Source organism: Thamnophis elegans, chromosome 16 (genome assembly GCF_009769535.1).
Source record: "Thamnophis elegans isolate rThaEle1 chromosome 16, rThaEle1.pri, whole genome shotgun sequence".
In the NCBI taxonomy this organism is placed as follows: Eukaryota; Metazoa; Chordata; class Lepidosauria; order Squamata; family Colubridae; genus Thamnophis; species Thamnophis elegans.
Window position 1 is genome coordinate 34,558,699 of NC_045556.1, and position 24,708 is coordinate 34,583,406.

Consider the following 24,708-nt stretch of genomic DNA (forward strand, 5'->3'; position numbering starts at 1 on the left):
TTCAGAATGCCACCAAGATCAGACTTGGGGTCTAGAACTGACCCAGAAATCACCTTCAGAAGAATTATTTCTAGTTTCTTCTGGTTTCTGCATTGGCTTATGTTCAGAATGCCACCAAGATCAGACTTGGGGTCTAGAACTGACCCAGAAATCACCTTCAGAAGAATTATTTCTAGTTTCTTCTGGTTTCTGCATTGGCTAATGTTCAGAATGCCACCAAGATCAGACTTGGGGTCTAGAACTGACCCAGAAATCACCTTCAGAAGAATTATTTCTAGTTTCTTCTGGTTTCTGCATTGGCTTATGTTCAGAATGCCACCAAGATCAGACTTGGGGTCTAGAACTGACCCAGAAATCACCTTCAGTAGAATTATTTCTAGTTTCTTTTGGTTTCTGCATTGGCTAATGTTCAGAATGCCACCAAGATCAGACTTGGGGTCTAGAACTGACCCAGAAATCACCTTCAGAAGAATAATTTCTAGTTTCTTCTGGTTTCTGCATTGGCTTATGTTCAGAATGCCACCAAGATCAGACTTGGGGTCTAGAACTGACCCAGAAATCACCTTCAGAAGAATTATTTCTAGTTTCTTCTGGTTTCTGCATTGGCTTATGTTCAGAATGCCACCAAGATCAGACTTGGGGTCTAGAACTGACCCAGAAATCACCTTCAGAAGAATTATTTCTAGTTTCTTCTGGTTTCTGCATTGGCTAATGTTCAGAATGCCACCAAGATCAGACTTGGGGTCTAGAACTGACCCAGAAATCACCTTCAGAAGAATTATTTCTAGTTTCTTCTGGTTTCTGCATTGGCTTATGTTCAGAATGCCACCAAGATCAGACTTGGGGTCTAGAACTGACCCAGAAATCACCTTCAGTAGAATTATTTCTAGTTTCTTCTGGTTTCTGCATTGGCTAATGTTCAGAATGCCACCAAGATCAGACTTGGGGTCTAGAACTGACCCAGAAATCACCTTCAGTAGAATAATTTCTAGTTTCTTCTGGTTTCTGCATTGGCTTATATTCAGAATGCCACCAAGATCAGACTTGGGGTCTAGAACTGACCCAGAAATCACCTTCAGTAGAATTATTTCTAGTTTCTTCTGGTTTCTGCATTGGCTTATGTTCAGAATGCCACCAAGATCAGACTTGGGGTCTAGAACTGACCCAGAAATCACCTTCAGAAGAATTATTTCTAGTTTCTTCTGGTTTCTGCATTGGCTTATGTTCAGAATGCCACCAAGATCAGACTTGGGGTCTAGAACTGACCCAGAAATCACCTTCAGAAGAATTATTTCTAGTTTCTTCTGGTTTCTGCATTGGCTAATGTTCAGAATGCCACCAAGATCAGACTTGGGGTCTAGAACTGACCCAGAAATCACCTTCAGAAGAATTATTTCTAGTTTCTTCTGGTTTCTGCAGACATGTGCTTATCTAGCTCCTGCATTGACTCTGTTTTTCTCCATTTTCTCTTTTCCAGGGCCCCAGCTATCTGCTTCTGGACTCCATGTGTCCTCGCCTGCTGTGATGCCTACAGCCTTGCATCCACCCACAGCTCTTCCTGGGTCCTCTCAGAGTCTTCAGGTATGGATGCTGATGAGCATCCATGTCACCCGATCTGAATTTAGGACTTTTGCAGGGGGCGTTAAATGAGCACAGCCTTCGTTAAGCAAACCTATGTATTCCTACGGTGGTTTTGCCAGAAGCTGGTTGAAGAAGTTTGGAAACCAGCCAAATAAAAGTTGTAAATCCTAGTTGCTTGATTACAGAATGGTACAACCAGCTGTAAGATGATGACCTGGTTACCAAGAAGGGTGGATAAAAATCGATGATTTTTTTTTAATCAGATTTTTTTTTCATTTTATCAAATTTATTTTAATAAAATCCTTGTGAAGTTCCCAGAAGATGACCTAATTAATTTACGAGCCTCGAGACAAAGTTCAAAAGAAATCCATTCATTTATTAGGATCAACATTCTGGCATGTTCTTCTGCGGAGCCGAAACTGACTTCCGCTTAGTTGCGTTTGAACTTTACCCCTGTGTCCCCCTCCCCTCTGTCTGGGTCATAAATCACATTCACCAACGAGGTTGTAGAAATATGAGATCCGACTCTTGGCCAAAGGTATGCATGGAATCCTCCCTCCAATGTCAACTTGATAATAGTCATGGCAACATTTTACAAGTTGACAATGCTTTTGGAGTAAAACATCTATCTAAAGATAGTTTTCTATTTAAGATACCTTCATAATTTAGTTTAATTCAGCATGAAATGGAGCTTAGTTGTGTAGCATGAGACTGTATATTCTGCAGTATTTACATTTTTAGTAAAGTCAATTCAGTGAATCCCAGTTCTGCAAGCTAAATAGGAAACCTTCATTTTGTTTGCAAATAATAATATTAAAGATTCTAACTACCAGCAAGAATGACCCCTTACATTTGAAGAGCACCTTTAATGGATGGATTTCAGATCCATCATGGCAGCATCTGTTAGCGGGCATCCACTCACCTTGTGTCCCTGCTGCATCACCAGCCATCCCATTAAAGTGAATCAACAGCCGGTCAGAGGACCTGCAGGACAGAGATGAAAGTGGCTCTTTAAAAAGGATGATTTAAATCGAGACGATTTAAACCAAGCCTTTTTACTAGCGATTTTAAATCACGATTGAAATGGTGGTTTAAATCGACTTGGTTTAAAATCAAATTACCCTGTGGCCAAGCTCTCGGGACCATGCTGGAGTGTGTGTAGCTGTGGGAGCTAGGTTGCAAGTAGATTTCAAGTAGGTTACTAAACAACCAGTCATAACTCAAGAACTTCCTGTAGTGTTCATCAAAGCTTTTAGATTCCTTTTCCTTGGGCTAAAGATTTCTGGCTTTGAACGGAAAGCTTTAAGGCTAAAAGATCTTTCTATCTTTTTTTTAATAATAAATGTTTTATTTTATTTTAATTCCAACATCGTTTTCCATTAAACAGTGTGTCATCTGGGTACATATATTTTTGCAAATATTTTATACGATAGCAATTACAGATTACAGCCATCTTTATTATTTTATCTATTCTGAACTTAATAACTAATACTTAATACCTAATACTATAACAATAATTTTCTTAATTTATTTAACTTTGTTAAAACATTTTCTCCATTTCACTCTTCTTTTTTCCCCGCTTTTCATATTTATTCTCTAACCACTGATAAAATAATCCCCCTTGGTTGTAATGATCAGATTGTTCCTTCTCTTTAATTGCAAATGTTAACTTATCCATTTCTGCACATTCTGTTATCGCATGAATGATCAAATAAAAGATCTTTCCTACCTTACTCCACCCTTTTAGGCCTACACAGGGATGAACTATGCCTACCCACAAGGCTCTGCGGCAGCTTCCCAGCTCCAGACTGTTGGCCCCATCTTTCCCACTCCTTTCCAAGGTAAGTCAGGCCTGCTCTGCTCTTTGTAGCAATAGCAATAGCAGTTAGACTTATATAGCGCTTCATAGGGCTTTCAGCCCTCTCTAAGCAGTTTACAGAGTCAGCATATCGCCCCCACAGTCTGGGTCCTCATTTCACCCACCTCGGAAGGATGGAGGCTGAGTCAACCTTGAGCCGGTGAGATTAGAACCGCTGAACTTGAGCTGAGGTGGCGCAGTGGTTAGGGTGCAGTACTGCAGGCCACTTCAGCTGACTGTTATCTGCAGTTCAGTGGTTCTAATCTCACCGGTTCAGGGTTGACTCAGCCTTCCATCCTTTCCGAGGTGGGTGAAATGAGGACCCAGACTGTGGGGGCAATATGCTGACTCTGTAAACCGCTTAGAGAGGGCTGAAAGCCCTATGAAGCGGTATATAAGTCTAACTGCTAACTGCTAACTGCTATTGAACTGCAGATAACAGTCAGCTGAAGTGGCCTGCAGTACTGCGCCACCTCTGCTGCATTGACATAAAATGGTTGGCCCGCCAGCGGCTAGCAGAGATGGCAGCAGATTCAGACAGCGAGGAGGTTGGGGAGGAAGATGGGCCAGTCTTGGAGTCTGGGGAAGGCTCTGAGGAGGGCTCCGTGTCGAAGGCAGAGAGGGGGCCAGGGCCGTATGCCGGTTATCAGCTGCCTTCTGAGTTGGAGATCAGTGAGGGAGAAGATCAGTTAGAGCCTGTTCCCAGTGTGCGCATGAGCAGAGTTGCCAGACGAAGAGCTAAAGAACGGGTCGACTTGGGAGGAAGGCCACAGGTGGACGGTGAATGGCCCTTTCCAGAGGGAATAACAGAGGAGCGAAAGGGGAGTGGAGTTTGCAGGAGGCAATTAGTTCGCTTCATTGGCTCGTGACTCTCCGAGACTCAAAAACTGTGTTTCCTTCCAAAGCAGCCGGTGATATTGGTTCGTTCTTAATGACGGAAGCAAGGCAACAGAACACCGAAATCCGCCTTTCGGTGGGCAAAGTGGCCGACAAAATAGACCAGCTAACTGCTAAGGTAACGTCAAAGTGGTCAGCTATTAAATCATCATTACCGTAACCCGATAGTATCTTCTGTTGGGATTTGATACCTTTTTTTCTGGGCAACTTTTAAGTTGCCACAAATGGGGGGCAGCTTTTTTTTAGCCTTCTCATAATTTCTCTTAAGAGTGAGTTCTGGGTGAGGGAGTGGCTGGGATGATGCCTTCCATTCAACTATAATCTCACGTGTGATTCCCCTCACTGATTATGCTCCCATCATTATAACGCACCATAGCTGTCCTGGATTGAATGAGACACCTTAGCCAAGGTGTGATCCAAGGCCATCTCTTTTACCTTACAGGTGGAGGAGCTGCACAAGCAGAATTCTACCCAAAGCTTGTTACCAGGTATCTCCTCAGTCACGATGGAGGCCACCATGATTATGACCAACATCCAGCGCATCGTCCAGGTAAAGTTGAAGGTACATTCAAAAGTGTCCTGGAGAAACTTAAGTTCAACAACTCACTCGCTCTCTCTCTTCAGAGTTCTTAAGTTTCTCCAGGATAACTTTCCCCCCCCCCCCCCGAGAATTTATTTTTTATTTTTTATTCTCTTACATACCATTTTAAGTATACGTTCACATAATGGTTATTCTTCTTTACATTTATCATTCTTATAGATTTGTTATTTCATTTAATAGGTTACAATATACAGTTTGGGTTGCTTTATTTACCATCCCTTCCGCCTGTTGTAACACCACCTTATTTTCCCTTTCTTTTCTTCCTCCTTCCTTCTCTACTTTCTTCCTTCCTCTTCTCCTTTCCCTTCCTTCTTCCTGTACCTTTCTCCTACTCCTGCTCTTCCTCATCCCCTTCCTACCCTCTCTCCTCCTCCTTTCCATCCTCCTCTCCTTACCTCTTTCTTTTCAGCCTCTCTCCCTTCTCTACTTTCTTCCTTCCTCCTCTCCTTCCCCTTCCTTCTTCCCTTCCCTTTCTCCTACTCCTAGTCTTCCTCTTCCTCTCCCTACCCTCTCTCCTCCTCTTCCTCCCTTCCATCCTCCTCTCCTTACCTCTTTCTTCTTCCCCCCACCTTCCTTTCCTTCTCTCCTCCTCTCTCTCTTTCTTTTCTGTTATTGTAGGTGTCTTTTTCAGGTCTCTGTTTATGTTTCCTTGGGATTGTATTTCCGCAAACCCAGATTTAATTTAATATCACATCTTATTCCCTTACCTTCGCTAATCCATCCTAACTATAAGTTTCTCCAGGATACCTTTGAATGGGTGCGTTTGTGTGTTTTGGTTTCCCATCTTTTTTGTGGGGGGTTCTCTGCAGGAAAACGAGAGGCTGAAGCAAGAGGTGTTTGAGAAGAGCAGTCGCATCGAGGAACAGAACGAGAAGATCGGCGAACTGATTCAGCGGAATCAGAGGTGAGAACTTTCCCCAGCGGTTTTAGATGCATTTCCATCTGTATTGCCATCGGTCTGGGTGGAAGGCTCCCTTGGATTTACAGCAGCTCGTCCCGTTCAAACGTGGCCACTGTTGACCGTTGGAGAACCAGCTCCGGTCACTTGTGCAGGACAGTGTGAGGTTTAGAGGTTTAGAAGGTGGGGCATGCAGGGGGTGGCACAGGTGCATCGCATTATGGGTGCACCCATTTTCGGCACGTGACGAGAAAAAGTCATTGCCCTAAACCAAACTGGGTTATTATAGGTTGGACTTCATACGAAAGCTGCTTTGATGGCTGGAACCTGTCCCATCTCACCCTATTCTGCATTCATTCATTTCTTTCTTTCTTTCTTTTTTCTTTCTTTCTCCCTCCCTCCCTCTTTCTTTCTTCTTTCTTTCTTTCTTTCTTTCTTTCTCTTTCTTTCTCCCTCGCTCCCTTCCTTCCTCCCTCCCTCTTTCTTCTTTCTTTCTTTCTTCCTCCCTCCCTCTTTCTTTCTTTCCTTCCTTCCTTCATTCCTTCATTCCTCCTTCCTTCCATCTTTCTTTCTCCTTCCTTCCTTCTTTCTTTCTCCTTCCTTCCTTCTTTCTTTTTTCTTCCTTCCTTCCTTTCTTCTTCCTTTCTTCTTTCTTTCTCCCTCCCTCCTTCTTTCTTTCTTCTTTCCTTCTTCCTTCCTTCCTTCCTCCTTCCTTCCTTCCTTCTTTCTTTTTTCTTTCTTTCTTCATTCTTTCTTCTTTCTTTCTTCCTTCCTTTTTTTCTTTCTTCATTCTTTCTTTCTCATTTCTTTCTTCTTTCCTTCTTTCTTTCCTCCTTCCTTCCTTCCTCCTTCCTTTGTTCCTTCTTTCTTTTTTCTTTCTTTCTTCATTCTTCTTTCTTCCTTTTTTTCTTTCTTCATTCTTTCTTTCTCCTTCCTTCCTTCCTTCTTTCTTTCCTTTCTTCCTTCTTTCTTTCTTTTTTCTTCCTTCCTTCTTTCCTTCCTTCCTTCCTTCTTTCCTTCTTCCTTCCTTCCTTCCTTCCTTCCTTCTTTCTTTCTTTTTTTCTTTTTTTCTTTCTTTCTTCCAGATACGTGGAGCAAAGCAACCTGTTCATGGAGCAAAGGAACAATTCTCTGCAAATGAACACCGAACATTCTCAAGCCAGAGTCTTACACGCTGAGCAAGAAAAGGTAAGGCCGCCAAGAGGGAAGGAGAGCCAAGGTAGCTTAAAGACGATGAGAGCATCCCCCCCCCCCACCCCTGAACTCTGGGGTTCTACCCAGCACTTAACCTTAATTCCCCTTGATGCTGGCCTTACCATCCTCAGAATCCCACACGGGGAAAAATGGGAAAGCAGAGAAGAAAGATCCTGCTCCTTTTGTCTCCCTTTTCCAAATAACTCACTTTGAGCTAATTGTTCCCTATTTGGGAAGTGGGAAGAATGCTTAACTTCAAGAATTAGAATACAATATAATAGCAGAGTTGGAAGGGACCTTGGAGGTCTTCTAGTGCAACCCCCTGCGAGCCGGATCTGGCCCGCAGACTTTTGAAGCAAGGCAGTTTTAAAGCATGGGTCCCCCCCTCCCCCCCCAAGAGGGCAGGAAAAAGCTTGACCACTGAGTTAATTTTTGCTCAGCTAAGGTGGAGCCCGCAATTTTGAATTAGCAAAGAATAATGAAGAAAAAGCACCACCTAGTACCGGGATGGCGAAGTCATCTCTGCGGGCATGTGAGCTGTCGCCCAGGTTAGCTTCCCTGCGCATGTGCGGGTGCCTCCTGCCGTCCAGCTGATTTTTGAGTCTGCTGAGAGATGTGCAGGCATACACGTGTGTGTGTGGGGGGGGATGCACCCCCCTGTCACGCATGGGTGAAGGGAGCATGGGGGATCGCGTCCGCATGTGCGAGGAGCGGGGCCTGCGATGGGGGGGGGGAAGCTAGTACATCACTGCGTAGTAGTAAGTTTTTGTAGGAGGACAGAAAGAACCTGGGGGCAGGCAGAGTCAAGAGAGGAACTAGCCTGGGATCATTTCGTTCCCACAAATGGTTTAATTCCAATCTCTTGAATTTCAGTAACTCTTATCTAGCACCCATTTAATGCCGGCTGATGTTAGCAGTTGACTAGATGCCCTGGTTTAGGCATGAGGAATAAACCAGCTTAACTTGACCTTGATGCCCAGCCCTGATTCTCCGCACCTGACACTTTCCTACATGATTTCACTCTTTGGAGGGAATCTCTCACCTGTTACCTGTGCTTTAATTCCCTCTGTTTTCATTTCGTTTTTTTGTTTTTGGGAAAAACTCTTCCATAACTTCTTCCTCTGCTTTTCCCATCCTTTCACGTTGCAGGTTAAAGTTGCCGAGGAGCTGGCAGCGGCGACGGCCCAGATCTCCCGGCTTCAGCTGGAGCTGACCAGCCACCAGAAGAAGGAGATGGACCTTCGCTCCCAACTGAATGCTGCCCTGAAGGAAGCCGAGAAGCATGCTGCCCAGCTTAACCAGTTGCAGGCCCAGGTAGCAGGTAAGGGAAGGTGAGGAAGATGCTGAAGTAGAAGACACATCTCTACAGTACAGTAGAACGGCTTTCTCAGACTGGTGAAGGCCTCCTTGGATGGGGGCTTCAGTGTCCTCCACCTTCTGCAGAAGATAGGATTGACCCAACCTTTAGATCCAACTCAATGTCACTTGGAAGCCATCTTTTACCTGTGGGACTTCAGGCCTGCCACATTTTTCTATTGTGGGAAAATGGGAGGGAAGGATTATACAGAGCGTGGGTAGCCATAATAACATCCTTTCTCAGAAAGTCAAGGCCATCGTGCCCTGCAGCTGCGAGATGGTGTGACTGTCTGGGAGGCACCTCCAGTTTTGGATGGTGCCTGATTGGATCATGGAATGGACACGTGGGTGCTGGGCAGGGACCTGGACTTTCGTTTGAGTGGGGAACACCTGGAAGCTTTCAGATCCGGGTTTTCCCAGATGTGCCCAATAGGACATCTCTAATAAAACGGAGCTTTGAAGAAACTCAAGCCTCGGACTCTTCTTTCGTTGAGGGCGTTACTTGGAACCCTGACACGGGGGGTGGGTTCCTGCCAATTCTAACCTCTTCTATAGAAGAGCTTCCACAAATCTACAGTGCCGTTTAGAACCGGTTACAGCTCCCTCCCCCCCTCCCCAGTCCACACATCAAGATGAAGGGCGAGAGGAGGAATTCTGGGAGTTGAAGTCCACAAGTCTTAAAGCTCTCAAGTTTGAACACCCCTGGGGTTTTTTTTCTAAAGGGTTAGGGGTGCAAAGGTCTTGTAACTTGACAACTTTAATACTTGCACACTTCAATGCCAGAGTTCCTGAGCCCACATGACTGGAGGAGGAATTCTGGGAGTTGAAGTGCACAAGTCTTAAAGCTGTCAAGTTGGAACACCCCTGGGGTGTTTTTTTTCTAAAGGGTTAGGGGTGCGAGGGTCTTGTAACTTGACAGCTTTAAGACTTGCGTGCTTCAAATGCCAGAGTTTCTGAGCCAACATTTTGGTTGGTAATCAAGAGCGTTGTAAAAGTGAGTTTCACCACATTTTACAAGTTGTCCATGCCCACCCAGCCACATGACTGCCAAGCCACTCCCACTCAGTCACATGGCTGGCAAGCCACTCCCACTCAGTCACATGGCTGGCAAGCCACTCACACCCAGTCACATGGCTGGCAAGCCACTCACACCCGGTCACATGGCCGGCAAGCCACTCCCACAAAGCAGGCCACACCCACAGAAGAGGTTCTAAAAAAATTTGAAACCCACCACTGCCTAACACCCAACTTTTCTTCCTTGCAGCCCTTAAACATCCTTTAGACCTCACTTGGGGTGCCTCAAAGCTGTGCTTGCTGCCACCTATGTGATTTTGTTCCTCTCTTCTCAACTCTTGCAGAACTTCGGGAGTCCTCCGAAGAGGCCAAGACTAAATTCACGGTAGAGAAGCAGAACCGTAAGCAGCTGGATGGGAAGTTGGCGGCGTTGGAGGAAGAGCTGGCTGACCTCCGCTTGGAGAAAGAGAACTTGGAGAAGGTGAGGACCTCCGAAAGATCTAGAAATGCTGTTTAGAATTCTAGATTGTGCCCGCGTCACACACGTCCCCAGTTGGTAGGGATCTGTGTTGGCAGGTCGAAAACTGGAAGGAACAGGCCGTCCTCCCCTAGTCCTCCCATCTTGCTCAGTCTTCCCACCTTGCTCAATAGTAGCGACTGTGAGGGGGATCTTGGAGTCCTAGTGGACAACCATTTAAATAGGAGCCAGCCGTGGGCAGCAGCTGCCCAAAAAGCCAACACAGTTCTAGGCTGCATCAACAGAGGGATGGAATCAAGATCACGTGAAGGGTTGATACCACTTTTTAATGCCTTGGTAAGGCCACACTTGGAATACGGCATCCAGTTTTGGTCACCACGATGTAGAAAAGATGTGGAGACTCTAGAAAGAGTGCAGAGAAGAGCAACCAAGAGGATTAGGAGACTGGAGGCTAAAACATATGAAGAACGGTTTCAGGAACTGGGTAGGTCTAGTTTGATGAAAAGAAGGACTAGGGGAGACATGATAGCAGTCTTCCAATATCTCAGGGGCTGCCCCACAGAAAAGGGAGTCAAACTATTCTCCAAAGCACCTGAGGGCAGGACAAGAAGCAATGGGTGGAAACTAATTAAGGAGAGAAGCAACTTAGAACTAAGGAGAAATTTCCTGACGGTTAGAACAATGAATCAGTGGAACAGAAGTTGCCTCCAGAAGTTGTGAATGCTCCAACACTGGAAGTTTTTAAGAAGATGTTGGAGAACCATTTGTCTGAAGTGGTGTAGGGTTTCCTGCCTAAGCAGAAGGTTGGACTAGAAGACCTCCAAGGTCCCTTTCAACTCTTATTTTATTCTATTCCTATTCTATTCTATTCAACCCATGGCTGCTTTCCGTGTCTCCATCTTCTTTCTCCCCTTCAGAATCTTTCCGAAAGAAAGAAGAAGTCTCTACTCGAGAGGAAAACAGGCCGAAGAAGAGGCCGATGAGATCCGTAAGTCTTACCAGGAAGAGATGGACCAACTCCGGCAGCTTCTGAAAAAGTCACGGGCCTCCTCCAACAACGTTGCTTCAGAGCAGGTGAGAGTGAATCCCCCCCCCCCAAGGTTAAGTTGGGTGACAGATCTTGGAAATTCAGGCTTTAAGCAAGTCAAGGAAAGGCTCTTCCTCTTAGGATCTGTAGCTTTTTCCTTCGTAGAAATTCTGGTTTTTGTGGAATCTGAACTTGCAAACGTTTCATGACCCAACTAGGTAGCACCGTCAGTAGAGTGTGGCATCTGTTTCCTGTTTATAGACAGTAGCTGCTTCTTCCCTGTATTAATGGTTGTGTAGTTTGCTTTCTTGATTAGGGTATTGTTTTCTCCTTGATTGACTCCTCCGTAGTTCCTCGATTAGGATATCGCTTTCAGCTTGTTATTTGTCTGGTGTCAATCCCTGCTTATCTGGGTGTTTGGCTGCTAAATATTTCCAGTTTTTGTTCATTTTCTAAAACCTGCTCTCTGCGGCTAAATAGGCCAATGTCCCCCTTCACTCCCAGACACTATCCACAGTGCTGTGGAAAGTCCTCTAACCACGCAGCCTCCTCATCACATTACAAGGAATCAAGTCACCGCCACGGCCTTTAATGGTGTTTAGGGAGCAGGAAAGGCAGGGAATCGTTGTGTTAGAATGGAAGTCAACCCGTCTATTTGTTCTGGGAAGTTTTCCCTTCTGCAGACCGAGCTGGAGTCCCAGTGGGAAGCCAAATGCGAGCGTCTGCTGAGCTCAGCCAAGGAGCAACACGCCCGCCAGTTCCAGGAAGTGTGTGAGCAACGGGATGCCCAGCAGCAGATGGTCTCCCAACTGGAAGAGAAGGTGGGTAGCGGTAGGAGAAGGACAGGCAGAGCCTGGTGGTGGAGTCAAGAGAGGAATCAGCCTGGAGTCTTTACGTTCCCATGAAGGATCCAACCTCTTGTTTTGATCCAGGCGTCCTTAAAAGGCATGAAGCAGAGCAAAACCCCTTTTATTTACACAACTGTGAATTCCTTTCATTCACAGTCAACAAGGCTTGGCTAACAGTCTTTCAGAGGAATGTTTATCCACACGAACCTTATCTCATCTGGAGAGCTGCCAGATAACTAGTTTCCAAACGCAGAGCAGGGCAAAACTTGGCACAGAGTCTCTTATAGTCACAAACAGAACTTTCCACTCTTGAAATGACCGAAGGAACGAATTGTTTCCTGCAAAAGCCCCCTCCCTGTTTGCCCCTCCTTTGTTTCCTATGGGAGGGGCCAATCACCTCCAGGGTGTGGCTTTACTCCCAAGTCGACCCCTGCTTTCCTTAACTGTTCTTGTCTTCTGGCAGCTCTGCACATCTGCACACTAGGAACAGGCTCCAGCTGTTCTTCTGCCTCAGTGCTGTCTATCTCCCTCTCTGCCTCCGACGCAGATCCCTCCTCTGAGCTTTCCTCAACCCCCACAACTGGTTCACGTGCCCACAGAGAGGGCTACGCATGCCACGGGTTTGCCATCACGGCTCTAGGCTCTGTTGTAAGCCAACAACTGGATGCTTCAGAAGACGCCGTCTGGTTCAGCCTGTCTGAATGTTAACCTGTGTCTCTGCTTTCCAGATTTCTCTGCTCAAGGCCAGCAGGAGCTCAGAGGATCAAAAATCCGCACAGCTGCAGGATCAAGTAGAGGAACTAGAGGCAGTTAAAGGCAAGGTGAGATTCAGCACTTTCCTGGGCCCGGACGTTACCGTATTTTTCGGAGTATAAGACGCATCGGAATATAAGACGCAGCAAGGTTTTGAAGAGGAAACTTTAAAAAAAAGGTTTTTGCACTCTGCAAACCTCCCCAAAACGGCCCATTTTTCGTGATAATGGGTGCGTTTCCCCCCCCCCCCAAAAGGCACAAATAGCCTTTAGGGAGCTTGCATATTACTCCTGGGGAGTTGGGGGGGGGAAATGAGTTAAAAAGGCCCATTTTTTGCAAAAATGGGCCAATTTTTCATTTTAAAAAAAGGCATGGATAGCCTTTAGGGAGGTTATAAAGTGCTCCTGGGGGCTGGGTAAAATTGAGCAAAAACGGGGCAATTTTTGCTCATTTCTGCCTTCCCCAGCCCCCAGGAGCTCTCTGAAAGCCTCCTAGAGGGTATGCATGGCCATTTTGGTGAAGGGGGCAGGGTTTGGGGAGGCAAAAAAATGTATTGAGTGTATAAGATGCACCCAGATTTTCAGCCTCTTTTTTGGGGGGAAAAGGTGCGTCTTACACTCTGAAAAATATGGTATGTAAGCAGAGGAGAAAGCATCCAATATTTTGAGTGTGTTTATCTATATATCTATATCTATATCATCTATATCTCTATATATATTTTGTGTTTGATGGTGGTTAGTTGGTCTCTTCTTTCCTTTTGCATTTTAACTTTGGAAATAAAATTTAAAAAAATGTTTTAAAAAATCTGCAAAACTGGAGGTGAGAATTCTGCCTCCCATCACACTGGCATGTTCTCTTTCTCTAAACCCCATGCCAGTGTGCGTCCTTGCAGTCCCAGCTGGAAGACCTCACTGCCCATTATGAAGACCGGATCCAAGAGCTTAGGAGTAGGACCCCACCGACAGCTTCAGCTGAAGAGGTATGTCCATGGAAACCCCTTATTAAGTAGGATCCTTTTTAAAATAATAATAATAATAATTAAAAAATGGTCTTCATCGGGCGTGTCAACCTCTATTTCGTTGAGGGCAGCATCAGGGCTGGGGGGACAGGTGGGCGTGGCCAACTGAGGGGGCACTTGATGCCACTCACTGGGCGTGGCCGACTGGATGGGCATGGCCAGCTTCACGCCACTCCCCAAACTGCTAGCATGTTCCCTCTTCACATTGGGTAGACCGGGCCGAAGTGACGCGGGCCGGCCCCTTACATTTACCAAGACAGCCCTGCGAGCCAGATCCGAGCACATCGCGAACCGGATCTGGCCCGCGGGCCTTGTGTTGACACCTTGATCTACCTTATGGAAAGGAAGGAAGAATCTGTAGGGATTCCAGCCTTTTGCTTCGTCAGCAATTGGTCCAGAGGAGATGGCCTTGAGGGGCAAGGAGAAAGATCTGCTGCCAAACTAGTTCTCTGATACAGATAAAAGGACATCTGACAGTTATCAGCTGCCTTCGGAGTCAGACATCAGTGAGGCAGAGGAACAGGGGGAGCCTGTTCTCAGTGTGTGCATGCGCAGAGTGGCCAGACAAAGGGAACAGCTAAAGAAACAGGGGTCAACTTGGGAGTAAGGCCACAGGTGGAGGATGAATGGCCCCTCCCAGAGGAAATAAAAGAGGAGCGAAAGGGGAGTGGAGTTTGCAGGAGAAAATTAGTTCGCTTCATTGGTTCGCGACTCTCCGAGGCTCCTTTCCAAGTTCTGCAGAGATTGGCCTGGCAGCTCTCCAAGCCAGATAAGGTCTGTGACTGCAAATCCTCCTTTGAAAGACTTTGCTGGGTGTGAATGAGCAGAATTCTCAGTCAATTAACAAAAGGGGCTTTTGCCGGGACAAGGAGTTGACTTCATGCTCTTGGGAAGCCTCGGTCAGAACAGGTAACGCTTCTACCTCCTCTTCCATTTCCAGGTGAAAAAGATCATGAACGGGGTCTTCCACTCCCTCCGAGGCCAATTTGAGTTGGAGGAGTCCTACACTGGAAGGATCGTCCTCGGGGTGGTCATGAGCACCATCAAGGTACCCTTCAAAGCCATGGTTTCATCATCCTTCGGCTGAACTCCTCCTTCGTCTTCTCTCACAGGTCTCCTCCTGCAGTTTTCTAAATGAGGAGCGAGAGGTTGAGACACTAATCTTTTCCTTTCCTTCCTTCCTTCCTTTCCTTCCTTCCTTCCTTCCTTCCTTCCCCTTCCTTCCTTCCTTCCTTCCTGTTGCCAGACAATAACTCTGCAGCTGTTGGAAAGGTCTGAAGAAGGCAGCCACTGAAGAGCAGGGACCCGCAGAGAGGAAGCCCAGTGGCCCTCGCCCGAGATCAGCCAGGCAGTCCTGATGAGACGCCGGCAGTGGCATCTCCTGTGCCTTCCGACCACCTAGAAGAAGACCCAAACGGTTCTGCTTCTCTCTTTAGAAGGAAGCCAAAGCAAGCAGGAAAGAGCAGACAGACCTGTTGAGTTGACCCCGTCATCCTCGAATCCGGTCAACAAACCTCCAGAGGTGGAGAATAAGGAGGCGGTTTGTGTCTTCTGGGCCAACAGAAGCGCATGCTTTAGATGGTGCTGTTGAGGACACACCCATAGATCCTGTTCCCTTGAAGCCAGCAGCGGAGGAAGCTGTGCCTACACTGGAGCCAGACAGAGAAGAAGACACTTCCCCAGATGTTCCTAACCAAGATCCAACCTCCTTGAACCTCCCATCCGGTACCACAGATGAGAAAGTCCAAGCTGGGGAGATGCCACCACCAGCATCCATCCCTCCGTCTGGGGATTCCAGGTCAGTGCCCATCAGAGGGGAGCTTCACGCCACTTTTCAGCAAGTCCTCACATCATCCCAAGTCAGTTGAGGCACCCCGAGCTCCCCAAATTTGGGGCCAGAGGAGGCAAACCTTAGCAAGAACATCTGCATCCCTTGTAGGGATCTTGATGTCCATCAGCATAGGACCTCTCCAGCTTGGGAAGCTGAGAGATGATCCCTTGACTCTTCCAAGAAAATTCTCTCACGAAGAGCCATTGCATATTTGGCTCTCCTAGAACTTATCGTGTTTCCCTGAAAATAAGACAAAGTCTTATTTTCTTTTGACCCTCCCCGAAATAAGCACTTGGCCTTATTTTTGGGGAGGTCTCATTATTTTCGAGGTGCAGGAGGCGGCCAGCGTGTTCACCTCATGGCTGCTGCTGTGTTGCAATATTTTCAGGGAGGGCTTAATTTTGGGGGAGGGCTTATTTTAACACATGCGCTCAAAAGCCCCATTGGGCTTATTATCCGGGGAGGTCGTATTTTTGGAGAAACAGGGTAACATATTGCATGAGCTGGCAGCAGATTCGGACAGTGAGGAGGTTGGGGAGGAAGATGGGCCAGTCCTGGAGTCTGGGAAAGGCTCCGAGGAGGGCTCTGTGTCGGAGGCAGAGAGGGGGCCAGGGCCATCTGACAGTTATCAGCTGCCTTCAGAGTCAGACATCAGTGAGGCAGAAGAACAGCTGGAGCCTGTTCCCAGTGTGTGCATGCACAGAGTTGCCAGAGGAAGGGAATGGCTAAAAAACAGGGGTCGACTTGGGAGTAAGGCCACAAGTGGACGATGAATGGCCCCTCCCAGAGGAAATAAAAGAGGAGTGAAGGGGAAGTGGAGTTTGTAGGAGACCATTAGCTTCATTGGTTCGTGACTCTCCGAGACTCCTTGCCAAGTTTTGCAGAGATCGGCCTGGCAGCTCTCCAAGCCAGATAAGGTCTGTGACTGTAAATCCTCCCTTGAAAGACTTTGCCAGGACTTTGCTAAATGTGAAGGAGAGGAATTCACATTTGCTTAATAAAAAGGAGTCTGCTTCGTGATTTGGTGAAGCTTGGGTCAGAACATAGAGCCGATGGCGCAGTGGGTAGAGTGCAGTACTGCAGGCCACTTCAGCTGCAGTTCAGCGGTTCAAATCTCACCGGCTCAGGGTTGACTCAGCCTTCCATCCTTCCGAGGTGGGTGAAATGAGGACCCAGACTGTGGGGGCGATATGCTGACTCTGTAAACTGTTTAGAGAAGGCTGAAAGCCCTATGAAGCGGTATATAAGTCTAACTGCTATTGCTATTGCTAACAGGGATAGACTTACCATTGGGACGGAGGGGTGGGGGGGAGGTATTGCAGCATGTAGATGCTGTGATGGGGAGGGTAGGAATCCTGGCTTGTTGTTTTTTTTTCCTGTGGGAGGAGAGTTGAGGGGTCTTTGAGCTAAATAAGCCTCTTTAAGGCTTTTCTAAAAGGGATCTTGAGATGCTAGCAGTTTCCAGCCACAATTACAGGCAGCTCCGTTTTGTTTTTTGGTTAGTTCACTTATTCGCTTATTCATTTTGTGCAGCACCCCTGAGCATAAAGCCAATTTGCTGAAAGCAACCGTCTGTAAGCTGCCTCAGCAGCAGGTCCACTGGAAGAGGACGAGGACGATGAAGAACTGGTGAGGCTTGGGGGGGGGGGGGGGAGACTGCAAGGTTGTATATTTACTGCCCCCTCTCAAAGAAAACAACAACAACCCCTTTCGGACTCTTGGTCCAACAATTTGGGGTGTGAGTTAGGATTTCACACCTAGTTGGCTTGAAGGACTTAAGTCACGGTTTCTTCCCAGAATGTAGAGCGAACTTCCAGTTGGCCCGTGGGCTGTTTTTTTTTGCCCTCCGAGCTTCAGGAGGCTTTCTGAAGCCCGGAGAGGACGAAAAAATGGCCCCAATGGACCAACCCGAAAGTTCAGAAACTGATCCGTTTCCCGCTTCCGGGGGAGGGGGGGCGACGGGAGGCCGTTTTTCGCCCTCCCCAGGCTTCAGAAAAGCCTCGGGGGCTGGGGAGGGGTCGTTGCGCGATCCACAGATGAGCGGGGAGGATAGAACAGAATACATTACAAGAGAATAGGGAATGGAAATAGAACAAGGAATAGAATAGAATTGAGAATAGAAAATAGAAAATAGAAAATAGAAAATTAAGAATAGAATAGGGAATAGGAGAGAATATAAAAAATAGAATAGAATAGAAAATAGAAAATAAAAATAGAGAATAGAATAGGGAAGAGAATAGAATATAAAAATAGAAATAGAATAGAATAGGGAATAGGATAGAATATAAAAATAGAATAGAATAGAATATAACAAATAGAAAATAGAATAGAATAGGGAATAGGATAGAATAAAAATAGAATAGAATAGAATAGAATATAAAAATAGAAATAGAATAGAATAGGGAATAGGATAGAATATAAAAATAGAATAGACTAGAATAGAATATAAAATAGAAAATAGAATAGAATAGGAAATAGAATATAAAAATAGAATAGAATATAAAAATAGAAATAGAATAGAATAGGGAATAGGATAGAATATAAAAAATAGAATAGAATAGAATATAAAAATAGAAAATAGAATAGAATAGGAAATAGAATATAAAAAATAGAATAGAATATAAAATAGAAAATAGAATAGAATAGGGAATAGGATAGAATATAAAAAATAGAATAGAAAGGAATAGAATAGAATATAAAAATAGAAAGAATAGAATAGGGAATAGGATAGATATATAGAATAGAATAGAAAATAGAAAATAGAGAATAGATAGGGAATAGAATATAAAAATAGAAAATAGAATAGGAAATAGGCTAGAATATAAAAAAATTAGAATAGAATATAAAATAGAAAATAGAATAGAATAGGGAATAGGATAGAATATAAAAAATAGAATAGAATAGAATATTTATTGGCCAAGTGTGATTGGACCACACAAGGAATTTGTCTTGGTGCAAATGGACATGAGGAGAATAAAATAGAACACATTCATCAAGAATCATAAGATACAACACTTAAGAGATAGTCAAGGTTACTAATAAGCAATCAAATCATACTAGGAAACAAATAAAATATAAATTGAAAGATACCAGCAACCTGGTTATAGCCATAAGTGGGGAGAGATAGATACTAGAAAGGAAAAGAATAGTACTACAGTCTTAGTAAATTATTAACAGTGTTGTGGGAATTAGTTGTTAAGCAGAGTGATGGCAACTTTGGACGGTCACTAAATTAACCGATTTAAGTCGAGTACTGCCTGTACATCTGAGTCCGTGGGGTTGTGGTCCACTCTGGGAAGCGTTCCAGTCTCACACTTGTCTTCCTCGGTCCTCCAGAGCTTTAAAGGACGGCCTCCCCCGACCCCGCTCTTCGGTGACGATGACGAAGACGATGACCTGGATTGGCTGGGATGAGCAGTGGAGGGAAGCTTGGATGGAGACTCACGACGGAAACATTTTGCCTGGTTGTTTTGCACAGGGGAGGGGGTGGGCTTGAGAACTGGCCGGCACTCAGGCCCCCTCTGCAAGATTCTGGGATTGCCTTGCGTCCCCCCCCCCCCCCCAGGGGCCTTGAATGTCAGAGGTTTCTCCCCTGCACTGAAGCACAAAGCAAGCCCTTTTCTGCATTAAACTCTGAAATTCAGGCTCCTGTTTCTTTGCAAGCGAGAGAAAGTCTTCATGGCGGTACAAGAGGAGCTGAAAGCAGCGTTGTGCATATCCGGATTTCTTCTGCGATGCACATGGGAGAATCCCAGGGGTTTTTTTTCCCCTTCTTGTCCACCCCACATCTCCCCACTGGTGCTTTTGAGGATTCCCTGCTTGCGAATCTGTCTTCCCTTATATAACAAGCAGAACAATTGGTGCCTACACGAAGGTTTAAATGGTTAGAAGGGAGCCTATTTTCAGACAGACAGAGAGAGAGACAGAGAGAGAGAAAGAAGAAGGGGGGATGATAGATGTAAGAGAGAGGAATGAGAGAGAGAGGGAAGATAGAGAGAGAGGAATGTTAGAGAAAGAAGAGGGAATGATAGATATGAGAGAGAGAGAGGAATGAGAGAGAGAGAAAGAAGAATGATAGAGAGAAAGAAGAGGGGGGCATGATAGGTGAAAGAGGAATGAGGGAGAGAGAGGAATGATAGAGAAAGAAGAGGGGAATGATAGATATGAGAGAGGAATGAGAGAGAGGAATGAGAGATATGAGGAGGAAAGAGGAATGAGAGAGAGAGAGAAGAGGGGGAGAATGATAGATGAGAGAGAGTGGAATGAGAGAGAGGAATGATAGAGAAAGACGAGATGAGAGAGAGGAAAGAGAGAGAGAAAGAAGAGGGGGAGAATAATAGATGAGAGAGAGGAAGAGAGAGGAGAGAGAGGATTGATAGAGAAAAAAGGGGAATGATAGATATGAGAGGAATGAGAGAGAGGATGATAGAGAGAAGAAGAGAGCGGAGAATGATGAGAGAGGAATGAGAGAGAGCAAGAGAGGAATGATAGAAAGCGGGGAATATGATAGATGAGAGGAATGAGAGAGAGGAGAGAAAGAAGAGTGGGGAATGATAGATGAGAGAATGGTAGACAGACAGACAAGCGGAGGGGGGGGAAATGATAGATGGGAGTGAGGAGGAATGATAGAAAGAGAAGGGGATGATAGATGAGAGAGAGAATGATAGAGACGAAGAAGAAGAGGTGGAATGAGATGATGAGAGAGAGAGAAGGGGGGAATGATTGAGAGAGGAGATGAGAAGAGAGAGAGGGAGTGAATGACAGTAGGATAGAAATGGCTCAAGGACTGAAAGGCAGTTTTAGTGACAGACGAATTACTAGATTGGAAGTTTTAATATCCGGGTGATTTTTCATCAGTTCTCCGACTTCGAATCACCGGAAAGAGCATCTCTGCACGTTGAGCGACTCCTTGCCTTATTGTTGAGATGGATTTTTGATGGGCCACCTTCTCCACGTTTCGGGCCAGGTCAAAACGGCAACTGTGGGAGTGGCTCCCTCGTCCCTATGCAATTTTCTCCCATTTTCCCCAAAAGGTTTCGGCGCTGGAGTTCTTTACTTTGCAAAGTCTTTTCTTGGGGCTCAGTGTCCCCCCCCCTCCTTTTTTTTTAAAAGCTGAGGTGTCCGAAGAAGATTTCCACCCCCAACTGAAAAGACTGTTCAGCATTTTAAGGGGAAGGGGCTACCTGGAGCAGGAGTGTGTGTTCCATTTCTATAGGTTCAGTGTTCAGATCTGTGGCTGGCAGGCACCCTAAATGTTTGGGAAAAAAAGGTGTCCCCCCCCCCACCCCAATAAGCCTTTTTAATGTATGGATGGGTCTTTTGAGTGGAAGCAAACCAGATTAGCTGAGCCTTCGCTCTAGCGATAGCGAGTCTGTTTTTAAGGAGGAAGGGATGGGGAATTTCTTTCAAAGGTCGCTGTTTCTGATTGACAGCAGCACTTACAAGGAAACACCAATTGGGGGGGGGGGGTAGGGGTTAGTCTTGGGGGATGAACACCCCTCCCCAAAACTCCCATTTCTCCGTCCTTCCCTGAAACCTTCATCTCTTTCGTCTTTTGCACTTGGCTAACTTTTGTCGGTTCCGGATTTTCCACTTCGGATGTAGAATGTAGCACTAACTCGGCTGGGCCTTCTTCAGTTGGGCCAAATTTGCCCAACTTCTGTCTCTCATTTTCTTTCTCTCTTTTTTTTTTTTGGTGGGGGTGGTGGGAAGAACCAACAAATAAAAGTGCAATTAAAGGAAATGACGTCGCCACTCATCCCGACTCTTTTAATTTTACGAGAAGGTGGGTCTGGTTGCATCCCCATTATTCACGGTTAATGTTTTGTGTTGAGTTTACAGTTATGGCTGCGAAATAGCAATAGCAATAGCAGTTAGACTTATATGCCGCTTCATAGGGCTTTCAGCCCATCTCTAAGCGGTTTACAGAGTCAGCATATCTCCCCCCACAGTCTGGGTCCTCATTTCACCCACGTCGGAAGGATGGAAGGCTGAGTCAACCTTGAGCCAGTGAGATTTGAACCGCTGAACTGCAGATAACAGTCAGCTGAAGTGGCGTGCAGTACTGCACCCTAACCACTGCGCCACCTCGGCTCATCAAGCCTAGATCATAACAAGTATAATATTTCCAAAGCTTCATGATGGGGTGAGTTAGCCTGGGGGCAAGGGGGGCCCTGGGCAGCACCTGGGCAGAGGATTTTAACACTGGGTACGTACTGTATGTGTGCGTTTTTTTTTTAAAAAAATCTATGATTCTTTCAGTTTGGGTAAATTTCTGTTTCAGAAAAGGGACAGCTTTGCTGCTGGTCTTAAGGATGCATCTAGTGATGGCCTCAGGCTAGAAACTGGGAGTTTAGTCTTCTAAAAGATCTAGACCTCTGTTTTTTTAAAAAAGGACTTTTTATTGCAACTTTCTATAACGTAACGTGATAAGGAGTCAAAAGAAATGACCAGGTAATTGTTAGTCCAAGTCCATAAAATGTGTCAGTTAGTTGTCTACAATGGCTGAGATTGCTCCATCCATCGACAATTCATCCATCCATCTATCCACCAATTCATCCATCCATCCATCTATCCATTCATCAATTTATCCATTCATCCATCCATCCACCAATTCATCCATCCATCCATCCACCAATTCATCCATCAATTTTATCCCATCCATTCATCCATCCATCTACCAATTCATCCAATCCATCCATTCATCCCCAATTCATCCATCCATCCATCCCCAATTCATCCATCAATTTATCCATCCATTCATCCATCCATCTACCAATTCATCCATCCATCCATTCATCCACCAATTCATCCATCCATGCACCAATTCATCCATTCATCCACCATTCATCCATCCATACACCCCAATTCATCCATTCATCCACCAATTCATCCATCATTCATCCATCCATCCAACAAATCATCCATCCATTCATCCATCCATCAACAAATCATCCATCCATCTACCAATTCATCATCCATCCACCCAATTTATCGATCCATCCATCCACCAATTTATTCATCCATCTATCCATCCATCCACAAATTTATCGATCCTCCATCCATTGTACATCCTATCGAAACCTGAAGCCTTCTAGCTGATGCTAATCCGCATCTTTCCAGCATCCTTCATCCCTCGTCATGCCTGGCTTCGGGGTCTAAGAATTGTAGATCATCACCAATAGGAACACTGTCACTTTTGCTTGCCGTGGAGAATATTGTGCAGAGTCACCATAAAGAGAGCAAGAGATTGACAGAGGCGACTTCATCGCTGCGGATCAGAAAGTCCTGAAGTCACTTCTAAATAATCAAGCAGGAGAGGACAGTAAATCTAGGAGCAATATGTGGGTCTTTTGTTTGGGGGTATCAGCTGCTTCTTGCCCATAGAACCTTCTTTCTTCTGGCTGAGATCAGACTGGGATGCCTCCATTCTGGTCCTATTTCTTGTAGGAGAACTTTATCGTTCCTCAAGGCCGCTCCTTGGGACACGGTGGTGCATCCGGCGTTCCCTGCTCAAGAAAAGACCAGCGTGAAGAAGATGGAGACCACAAGGAGGATCAGAGTCACCGCGAAGCAAATGCGCAGGTTCTCCACAGATGCAGGAGCTGAAAATGTCCTTGGAGGCATCTCTATCACCACGGCGTTTCGCATCTCCTGCAGACGGAGCCGCTCCACATCCCCACGTGGAACCCATGGGAAAGGCCGGAACGATGCTGCTGACGGTGAAGATGGGCGAAGTAGGTCTGTAGGTGTACTCCAGAGGCAGGGCCATGTTGCCAAAGGACCAGTCAGAACCTCTTGTGGAATCTTTGTCTTCTTCCAAACCATTTTCAGAGGTGGCCTGGGACTCCTCCGTTCCTGGTGGTCCTATCTCTCCTAGGAGAGCTTCATTGTTCCTCAAGGCTTGGAGGCCTCTTGGGGCACGAGGGTCACCATCCGACAGAAAGGGCAGACCACGAAGGAGACCACCCTGCTCCGGCAAACCAGCTTCCTAAGACAGGCAAGGCAGACGGTGTGGCAACACCAGAGAAGTTTCGGTACCCGCCTGGTGGAAACCGCTTGGTAGGACTCATAGCAGATGTTGCATTCCTTTCCACAGCCCTCCACAGAGGACAAGAGGGCCATGTCTTCTTCAGGACTTGAGATCAAACTCTAGGAGACTTGAGTTTCTCCTAGAGCCCCCCAACTCAAGACAGTTCCTTCCTGAAGATCCTCTCCGGTCACCAGCTTGCTTTGGCTCTCCGGCTTCTTCTGAACCTAGAAGGACGTCTGCTAGGAGAGAAAGACGGTCGCCGCAAGGAACTCCTTGAAGCACTCATTCAACCTGCCTTGAGTGCGCCCAAATCCGAGATAACCAGGATGCTCTTAATTCTTCCGCATAATCAACTGAAAGTGGGTTGAGATTTCCAGTCAACAAAGGAGTAGAGAACCACCAACCAGCAAATAACATCTCTCTCACCCCCCTTTGCCTCCTCTGAACTTTAATCCTTAATCAATGACTTGTTAACTCAACGCTGGTGGGAGTTTACTGGAGGTGACAGGCGCCAGAGGCTGAAATAGCTTCTCTCCACCCCCCACCCCCCAAAACAAGCTATTCCTAGAGTAATTCCATTATTACAGTGATTTCAGGATACGAGTGGACTTCCTCATTCATAGCACCTTCTACAAGCTTGATGTCCCGGTCTTGATCTCACAGAGCCTCGACAGTACAGGGAGTCCTTGACTTACAACAGTGACCCAAGTTTCAACAGCGCTGAAAAAAAGTGACCGAGGACCATTTTTTTCATGCTTACTAGTTAGGTAATGTCATCAGTGTACAAAGGAGAGACTAAACCCCGGTTCTTCTAGCACTGATGACGCTGCCTAGTTGGGTCATGAAATGTCTGCAAGAAAACCACCAAGCTCAGAGAACACCAATGGCCCTACTGTCCTCTCCACTCCCTTCTAGCATTAATTATGTTACCTAGTGAGTCATGAAACATTTGCAAGCTCGAGGGCACCAAGGACTCCTCATTTTCTATTTGCCTTTTTCTCTCTAGGACACTAGTCTTCATCATTAGTACTTTAATTTCCAGAATGCTGCCTGGGCATGGGAATAATTGTGAGAATAGCACCCAGACCTAGCTACTTTAATTTCCCAGAATGCTACCTGGGCATTGGGAATAATTGTGGGAATAGCACCCAGACTTAGCTACTTTAATTTCCCAGAACACTGCCTGGGCATTGGGAATAATTGTGGGAATAGCACCCCGCATTTATGACTGTTGCAGTGCCATGTGATTCTTTTTTATGACCTTCTGACGAGTGCAGTCCACAGAGAATCGGGATTCACTTAACACAATGGTGTGATCTGCC

At 45.9% G+C, this 24,708-nt stretch overlaps 1 protein-coding gene across 1 annotated transcript in view; it reads left to right on the plus strand.

Moving 5' to 3' along the window:
* FKBP15 (FKBP prolyl isomerase 15) overlaps positions 1 to 18,997 on the plus strand; it is a 48,383-nt gene extending 29,386 nt beyond the window's left edge. Inside the window, 17 exon segments of the mRNA XM_032232587.1 lie at positions 1,478 to 1,581; positions 3,329 to 3,422; positions 4,345 to 4,454; positions 4,779 to 4,886; positions 5,747 to 5,841; positions 6,921 to 7,023; positions 8,179 to 8,350; positions 9,744 to 9,880; positions 10,795 to 10,833; positions 10,835 to 10,951; positions 11,573 to 11,725; positions 12,481 to 12,573; positions 13,383 to 13,484; positions 14,464 to 14,571; positions 14,770 to 15,321; positions 16,888 to 16,983; positions 18,691 to 18,997. Coding sequence (XP_032088478.1) covers positions 1,478 to 1,581; positions 3,329 to 3,422; positions 4,345 to 4,454; positions 4,779 to 4,886; positions 5,747 to 5,841; positions 6,921 to 7,023; positions 8,179 to 8,350; positions 9,744 to 9,880; positions 10,795 to 10,833; positions 10,835 to 10,951; positions 11,573 to 11,725; positions 12,481 to 12,573; positions 13,383 to 13,484; positions 14,464 to 14,571; positions 14,770 to 14,817 — 1,583 coding nt within the window. The 3' untranslated portion in view covers positions 14,818 to 15,321; positions 16,888 to 16,983; positions 18,691 to 18,997.
* Positions 18,998 to 24,708: the final 5,711 nt, after the last annotated feature.